Source organism: Morone saxatilis, unplaced genomic scaffold (assembly GCF_004916995.1).
Source record: "Morone saxatilis isolate NCDOM2014 unplaced genomic scaffold, NCSU_SB_2.0 Contig10, whole genome shotgun sequence".
NCBI lineage: Eukaryota > Metazoa > Chordata > Actinopteri > Moronidae > Morone > Morone saxatilis.
In genome coordinates, this window is record NW_023339652.1 from 19,103,454 (window position 1) to 19,112,590 (window position 9,137).

General features: G+C 40.2%; 2 protein-coding genes across 2 annotated transcripts in view; both read right to left on the reverse strand.

Moving 5' to 3' along the window:
- Positions 1-504, reverse strand: part of LOC118337584 (conserved oligomeric Golgi complex subunit 5-like) — an 11,748-nt gene extending 11,244 nt beyond the window's left edge. Inside the window, exons 1-2 of the mRNA XM_035674688.1 lie at positions 272-504; positions 87-142 (exon numbers count right to left, since the gene is read on the reverse strand). Coding sequence (XP_035530581.1) covers positions 87-142; positions 272-504 — 289 coding nt within the window. The remainder of the gene's footprint in view (positions 1-86; positions 143-271) is intronic.
- A 1,132-nt stretch (positions 505-1,636) lies between these two features.
- LOC118341100 (conserved oligomeric Golgi complex subunit 5-like) overlaps positions 1,637-9,137 on the reverse strand; it is a gene marked incomplete at its 5' end in the record, with an annotated part of 11,442 nt that continues 3,941 nt past the window's right edge. Inside the window, 4 exon segments of the mRNA XM_035679287.1 lie at positions 1,637-1,833; positions 1,989-2,226; positions 4,304-4,407; positions 6,307-6,369. Of these exon segments, the coding sequence (XP_035535180.1) occupies positions 1,720-1,833; positions 1,989-2,226; positions 4,304-4,407; positions 6,307-6,369 (519 nt within the window).

Genomic DNA, 9,137 nt, shown 5'->3' on the forward strand with positions numbered 1-9,137 from the left:
AAGAAAAGGGCGACTTCCCGTCGGGTTTGGGGTATGGGGTCCAAGAGGCGTTTTTGTAGCGTCTTGGCAGGTTACACGTGACCTACCGTCGTCCATACCCATGTCGGTGAACGTGGCGCCGGGGCTGCTTTTATAAATCGCCCTGTAGGGGGCGCACAAACGCCGATAAACACACGATTGTGGTATGTGAGCTTCCAGGCACCCAGTCCTACCACCGTGCCCTGACGAATTTCCATATCAAACTGATACGGTCTTGCACCACAGTGATTACCATCCCACCAGGAGCGCCACGCTCAGTGGCACGATGCGTGACACCACTTTATTAGGGGGAGCCTCCAGGGGGAGCCATGGGCAAGGCACATAGCTACCCCAAGAGGTCTGTAAGGAGTTTAAGTCCGCGCACATGCGACGTGCGGGAGATAGAAGCTTGTTCGATTTAAAGAGCGCCAGCCTTGGGGCGCCAATGGCCCTGAAATTGTGGCCACGATCCCCTAAGGAAGACATGGGGAACTAGGACCAAAAGACTGTGTGTCAATCCCGGACATACCAATGTGGGAGAGAATGGTCGCACTTCCTGTTTTGACCAAATCTAAAGGAAAGTAATACATTCGTATAACAGGCTTATTATTTTGAATATCGACAAGATTCTTCGAGATACTGTTTTGCCAGGACCGGTCCAGATGCTACCTGCACAAATTTCGTGGGAAATCGGACAAAGCGTATAGAGGGTAACACGAAAAGAAGGTTTTTGGACCATTTCGGCGCTCTAGGCGGAAAAAAATTATAGGCGGAAGTGGGCGTGGCCTTATGGGTGAGTTTGCAGCTCCCATTGCCACCGAGACGCGTGGATATAAGGTTCTTTGAATGTGCAACAAGACTACTGCAGAAGTTGATAGCCTAAACGCAGCTGTTGTATGGAGTAGTTAGCCGCCACCTACGTGGGCCAAGGCCCGAGCAAGCGACACCAGAATAAAAATTTTTCGCCACAAACCTGACGATGTCTGCTAGTTTCATGAGTTTTTGAGCATGGGCAAGCTTCCAAAATATGCGTTCATTTAGGAGAAAAAGAAAAAGAAGAATTCCTTCAATTACAATAGGGCCTTCGCACGTTCAGTGCTCGGGCCTAATAACTAACTTCAACAAAGTGCATTCAGAAAAAAGACTGCAACTGCTGGAAGATATAACAATTATTTCCTCTGTAGGTCTACAACATAACCTGTTGCCATAGCCCATATGTTAACCGTAGGCTTTAAACAACAACAAATGCACCAAGAATTGCAGATGTGCAAAAGTGGAAAACAAATATTTAACACACTAGACACAAGCCCATTCTACTTCTTCAGGTAAAGTGCACCATCACTGAAAACTTTCTTGCCTTTTCAAAAACCGTCCACCACAGACGGAGTGGGCGTGCTCGGGATTGATTTTCCTTTTCTTTGCCACATTCTTCTCATGTTCAGAATGGCAATCAGGACGTTTGGATTTCAGGTGATAAATTAAACCGGACGTGGAGAAGCTCTTTGCAGATGCACCCCCTCTTGACATTTCAGCATTACACGTTTTGCAAATCGCTATCCGTGGGTCTTTCTCAGAGATATTTGAAATACGTCCACACCGCCAGACATGGTTGGTGCTTATTCCAGACAAGCGTGGTGCTGGCCCGCGGTTTTTGTTTGGCGTCATCACAACTTCTGTGTTTCGGCCGTGTTGTTTCGGTGATTAAAAGTATTTCGGCCGAAAACCGAAGCATACACACCTGAAGGAGCGCAGCATTCTGTAAGGTTTCCCCAAATCAGACACTCTCCTGCACAGAGGAGCCACTGCCATCTCCATCTGACACACACACAGTAAACAGGAACAAACAGACATACACGTTAATCTAGTGAGTGACCTCTGCGTTGTTGCATCATCTGTAAACCATTGTGGAGGCAAGGGTCGGCCCAGGATCAGGATCAGCCTGGGGAGCAGGCTGAAAAGATCCACCTCACCTGAGCGAAGTCGGCAGCCAGTCTCATCTTGCCGCCCTCCCCCAGTGGGCGCAGCAGGCTGGCGTGGCGGACGAACAGCTCAATGGCCCTCTGGGCGATGGACTCTGTGCTCTCGTAGATGAAGTCCACGCACTGGAAGTGTCGGAAGTAGTCGGCCATCACTCTGGAGATGAAGCCCTGCAGCTCCTTCATGTAGAGGGAGCACGGAACGTCCGGCTTATCGGGGCTGGACAGAGGCCTGCAACACACGCAAAATTACAGTGAAGTACAGAAAACTTATGACATGTCTTATCCATTTACAAAAGACTGATGGTAGCTGGCTAAATTACACTAATAACAGCCTCTGATACAGCCTGTTTATCTTGCTGCTGTACCACCAGACTTAAAGACAGCTGAATTCATCCTCAGCACTCCATTATTTAAAAGCTTATTTTTCATGACTTATTAATACATTTTTTGTTTTTACGTGGAAGAATAAAGGCAACTACAAGCTTTCATTATCTAGGAATGAAGGAAATGTATTTATATTAAATTATACAACCCTGTGTTGTAAAATGACAAAATACCTTGTATCCTTGTAAATCACACACAATGTCTATTTCTTTTGTTTCTATAAAACATTCTTTCCTCTTCTGTTTGGATAATAAAACCCTAATAACAGGGTGTGGGTTTTAACTGATGGTCACTAACAGTGAGTAAAAATACATCTGAGGAGAGCACATTCATACAATGATAACCACATTTACAGTTGATCAACACACAGAGCAATGGAAGTGAGCTAAACTGGAGCAGCAGAGCATTTTTTTTTATAGATGACATCAAGTGTTGACACAATTTGATTCTCCTCCAGCAGCTTCCAGCAGAGGCTCAGCTCGTCTGTCTGAAGCCAACTGTGTGTTCAGATGGTATGAAGGTCCAAGACTGCAGCTTTGACAACACTCTATTAATGACTACACCAGTCTTAAAAGTTTGGTTAGTTTTATGAACCAAATTGAGATTAATAATAAAAATAGGTTGTTATAATGTTGCAGGCACCTGAATACATGCATGGAAATACTGAAATGCACTTTTAGTTAGAAAGGGTTGATTGTGGAATTGTTTTATTTTCCGGTCTGGCTCTCTGCTCAATGGAAGAAACTGTGCTAATAATGAATGGAAAACACATCACTGAGAGGTAGAGAGCTGAGTATCATTTAAAATGTTTAAATGCTCAGTTTTGATACTGATCCCAAATAACACCTAAATAACGTTTTTATTAAACAAAAATATGTTCTAATGTAACAAAATAAGCCTTTCAAAGGTTGTCTTTGCACAATCAGCAATACAAGAGTATTTGAAATTTCAAAACTGTGGTGGACAATCATTTTTATCATTACTTGATAAAAATCTGTCTCTCTGTCTGTCTGTCTGTCTGTCTGTAAGCAGCACTTGTTTGAAAAATCAGCTTATTGCAGATATATTGGTAAAACTTCAGTCGCATAGCATATTTGTAACATTACAGTGGTGTAATGTCAGGAAACGGTAGTTAAATCTCAACTAATAAGCTGCTGAAATGTTACAAATACTCTGTAGGGGGACTATCCTAATAAAGAGCGATGCAGAAATGCCACGGTAGGTCTGAGTTTCAGTCAGTCTGTCCACCAGAGAGCACTGACAAGTTGATTTTCACACTGTAAAACATCCAGCTCAGTATATATCTGTCCACAATTCCAAATAAAAAAACAATCTAAGGGATGGATTTGTTAATGCTGTGTTCATCTACCATTAATGAAATTCCTTTCCTCATAAATATCAATATTCAAAAATCCAGTATTGGTCAGCCTTTAATGAAAGGGATTATGAGACTGAGCTCTCCAGGTACATCTCCATGTAGGTCTTCATTATGCCTGATATACCTTGTTCTGTATGACCCTTTGGAAATCAATAAATATACTAAAAGTCCCCTTTATAACAGTTCCAGGAACTATGGAATCCGAAGAACAAATCTAGGAACAAAAAGTGTCTTGTGTTCGATTATTTTCTGAAGAACTGTGAAGGTCAGGCAATATTTGAATTATAAGGTCCTAATTTTGATTCTGGTTGCACCCAATGCTGATTCCAGCGTGAACGAAGCTGTACACAAGTTGCAGCAGCCTGAGGTTTGTGTTTGATCAGTTTGCATCAGTCTGCACAGATCCACATCCATACTTCCTGGGCCACTGTAAAGTGTGAGGACTTTTTGGGGAACAGGTACTGAATTCAGTTACTCGTCCCTTCAGTCAAAACACAGGTTCCTGATATGGTTCCCTGGAGAACACAGGCTAAATGTTGCTTACCCTGAAAAGTCCTCTTGGTGTAGCGTGATGATGATGGCCTCTATGGAGTCGCTGACTGACTGCAGGAGAGGCTGTACCGCACTGTTCATCAGGGCCTGCACTCCCTGAATCAGAACAGAGGGAAACAAACAAACTGGGTCTCTGATGTAACATTCTGTAAGGAAGGCACAGTGCAAACAGGAGCACAGAAAAAGAGCAAAATCCAGACCTGACAACAGCTACTGGGCCTCCACAGACCAAAGCACATGAAATTTACTTGTGTCTTAGGGGCTCCCTGTTGCCATAGCAACTTGTGTAGTCATGTGAGCAGAAGGTATATGAGGTTGGATGAGTGATTGACATTTGAAATATTGGCATGTTATCAGCTGTGTGGATTGTGTGTGTGATGAAGCTGTTCAATAAACACACAACTGAAATTTAATACTGGATCCACTAGACTGTGTGCGTGCGTGTGTGTGTGTGTCTTCAAATGGTGCTTAAAAATGTCTAAAGCAAACATTTAATGGATCTTGCATGTGTCACAAGTCTCTAAAAGATGCATGCACAGCAGCACACTTGTGCAGACCAGTGTTCATTTTGTCAATTAAAAAAATACCCAGATGAAAGAGAGAATAAAAATAAAAAGTAACTTCTTAAAACAGAAATTAAATCTTTTACTATTGTCAACGTGGAATAAAAGCTAAATGATTATATGAAAGATGGACAAAAACTAATTAAAACCTTAATGTTCCTGACTGGCCAAACATCCAACACCTAAACCTTCTTGCATTTGAGTAACATGTCTCATGGCTGCACAATGTGGTAAAAAAAAAAAAACATTATATTGACAGATATTGCGATTGCAATATGATTCACCATAAGTAGGAATGATCATTTTTGAATCACAAGTTTTCATTGTCACTGAACAAGATGTGTAGACCAAGATATCTCTGCAGCACTACAGTATTTTTACTATTTGGATACTATTTTGATTAATTGTGCAGCCCCAGTCTCTGTAGTCTGACATTACTGGTTCTTTATAATACTGAATCCATCTGTAATCCTACAGAAATCTACACAAGAAAACAGCAAATAAACAGATAAACTACAGAAACATAAGGGCTAGCACACTGGCATATAACTGTAGCCTGGTGAAAGAGTGACAGAGGTCTATATGCTGTATCACTGGAGAGTCACAATGCACCTTTATTACCATTACATTTGAGCTAAGCATCGATCTTTTTGAAAAACACCCAGAGATCTTTAGAAAACCCAGACAGGTCGTTTAATGCCACTTGCTGCTGTTCACAAGGTATTTTACAGAATCTTCAAGGACTCTTCTGATGCTTTTTAAACCGGTTACAACTCTGTTTTGTAATCCTAACATGACATATATACATACTCAATTTGTATGAAAACTAGAGCCCGACCAATATGAGACCGATTTTAGAGGGGAAAATACCAATATGGCAGAACACAAGCATTTTCTTCTGCATTATATATCAGAAATTGATGCATACTGGATAACATATACGCTGATACCCATATGATACCAATATGTCTGCAAAAAGTAAATATTAGCCGATCATATCGACATATCAATTTTATATTTTTAGACAGACAGACACATCACATCCAGCTACCTGGATAAGAAATACAGCGTCGACTTTGGAAAGGGGCTAAAAATCTTTGTCATGCAGCAGGTGACATATGTTTTCATCCATGGTTCATTCATGGTTAGCAGGCTCTCTGAGAACTCTTTCAGAACTGTCCTACATGTTGTTATTATTATTTTTCAGAAAAATTAATGCTTAGCTATGTGACATGACTGTATTGGAACATAAGAGGAACAAACCAGGGCTAAATATCCGATATAGAAAAACATTACCTTTAAAGAAGACAGCTGTAGCTTCAGAGGGCTTAGCACACAAACACTTGCACTACAAATGTCTGAATAATGACTAAGGTGCAAAGAGGAATATATATAAATGAAGTATAAATAAAAAAGCAGTTTGCTGTGATACCCCTAGAGAAGAAGAGAGGACCTCTTCAGCAGCCGCTGGACACGACCCCAATCCTGAAATAATCTGCAAATGCAAAATACAGGAAGTCAAAGGTTAACCGAAGAAGAAAAAATACATTTTTTTTTTTTTTAAGCACGTTTCATAGAAAAAAACATACACAAACATACAAAATACAGCTCAAACTGCTCTGAAAAAAAAAAACATATTTAACAGTTGGATAAGTCACAATCTTATGGGCCGGCCACAGTTGGTTGATAGTAACAAAAGGTTGCCTCTCCATACTTGTCTCACGTGTCATAATAATGCTGTAGAGCTCCATGATGATATCGATATAGATATATATCTATATATATGAAAAAAACTTTTCGGAAATTTTTATTTCAGTTAGTTGTCATACATTCAAATGTCTAACAAAGATCATTTTACTGCTTAAAGAATATTACAGTCAACAATTTAAACTGTTGATCAGGTATGGAATTTTATGCCATGTTGTCAGAATGTATAATAAAAGAAAAAGGATGCAACACTGTTTAACATAATTTGTATGGTTATGTATTATTGTATTGGTATTCAAAATGTGCTCTATGTCCTTGTTACACAGGTAAGGAAGCTCTTTACTACTGATATAGAGCTTTCATCAGGATCTGCTGTGAAACACATCTACGGTTTTTCAGACAGATAGGAAGGAGAGGTCTGACTAATGCTAAATAATACAAAAACATCCTGCGCTGCATGTATCTGTATTTGTTTTCGCATCCACCCCTATATCCTATTTATTTCATCACCTGTCTGTCCCTCCGCCTGCCTGCAATAAATTCTCACTCTGTTTTCACACTGTAAAATTTGAAAGGCTCGAGGTTAAATATTTAATGCTGGTGTAATCTGTTTTTTTATGCTATTAATCAGCCGGGCTGCTGTGCCAGGACACACCATAAATCTTTAATGGAGCAAGCTGAGAGAACACACTGCTCCCTGACTGCTTTCCCTTTTATCCCCCTTTAATTTCCTTTAGATTCCTTTCACATGTGTGTGGCGTTTGTGTGTCTAGGTGACATCTCTATGCATTTTAAAGGTAATAGTCCAATCCCACGCACAGCTAGAGAACTGTGTGCTATTGTTTCATTGTCATGCCTGTGGACATATACAAGGAATAAAAATGTAGTTAACTAATCTACCAGTTACTATTTTTACACTGGAAACAAGTAATGCATAAGATACAGCAAAGCTACCATTGAAAGAAAAGTGGCATTTAATTTAAAGCAATGTTTTAAAGCTTTTCTCAATGAGAACGTAGCAAGTTAGAACTTTGCAATACAAGCTCCAGGAAATGTAACCACAGACACACATGCAAAATCCCTCTTCTGTAATTCAGTTAAGCAGATTAAACAAAATTAAATAAGCCACTGATATCCTGCAACCTGCTCACTTATATTCTATTCCCTTTTGTGTCTGTCTCTTTTTAAAATAGCAAGTTGTTGATATTCTAACCTCCTCTCTGGTCTGTCCAGCTGAGAAACCTCAAATATCCTTTCGCATAAATATCATTAGTGCATTCAGAGATTTCTAAAGCCCCTCAGACACGAAGGCTATGTAAATATGAGGGCAATTTAACATGTTGGTCTCATGTCTCTACCAGTCCACCAAGTTTCAATAGATCTTAAATGTTACACACTGGACCTTTAACAGACTATAGAGCAGTTCAAATAAATCATGAAATGGAGAGAGCCAGTGTCCCTCAGGCTCACTATGGTCATTAATTAAGGCTTTAACTGCAAAATAAGTTTTAAAATTCATCACTAATGTTGATAGTGAGAAATCAGAAGCCTTTTTCTTTCTTGATACAATCCCTAGCGGAGAAACCCAGATGAAGCCACGCATGTTATGCATTTCATGTCTTCAAGGAGAATCAGTTTTACACATCAGCCTGTGTTTACAGGTGTTGGCGAGTACTACTGCACATGTGAAGAAAAGCTGTATAAATGTCCTCGAGTGAATCTCCGGACTGAACTGTTGGCAGTCGAGTTGCACTGTGGGTAACAGGCTCCAGGGTTTGACAAGGAAGTAAGGAGATATCGCTGGTTCTGCTGGATCGATTTTGAACCTTTTTACACAGGCTTTCTGAAGGTTTCAACAAGTTAAATTTAAGACTTTTTAATACCTTTTTAAGACGATTATGAATACAATTTAAGACCTATTTCATGTCCATACTGGTAAAAAAAACAGATGTATATGTTACAGCATGATCAATACAATTTTTTCCCAAAAACACATTTGCAAGTGAGACCTAATAATGCAACTTCATGCAGGTAACATTAACTTCATCAATCCGATACATTTTTAAGCCCAAAGTGTTCAGACTCCAGGCCAAAATGACCCAAACCTTGCTTATATGTGTTATATGACGGCGTGAACAGCACAAAACACATGGAATCGGATCTTTTTAATTCTGATTTAGGCCACTTTCAGACATGGTCCAAATCAGATACAGGTCACCTCAGTGTGAACAGTCACAGTCATTCAACAGAATCAGAATTCATGTGACTTTCACGTTACTCTAGAACAACATTCGCCATGCGGATCACTTCAGGACTGTGACCGGTTCAAACTGGAATCTGATCAGGGACACATTTAACAAATAATGTGAACAGACCAACAAAAGACAACAAAAAGATCTGAGCAATTAATCAGAATTGAGCACTAAGTTTTGCTGTGTTAATGTAGCCTTTAAAGGGGAACTTGGCAACTTTTTCAGCTTAATAAACCCGTTTAGAAATCATTTGGATGGTTAAATGGCCTGTTCCGGTGAAAATGGTGACCCCCCCACCCCCCTC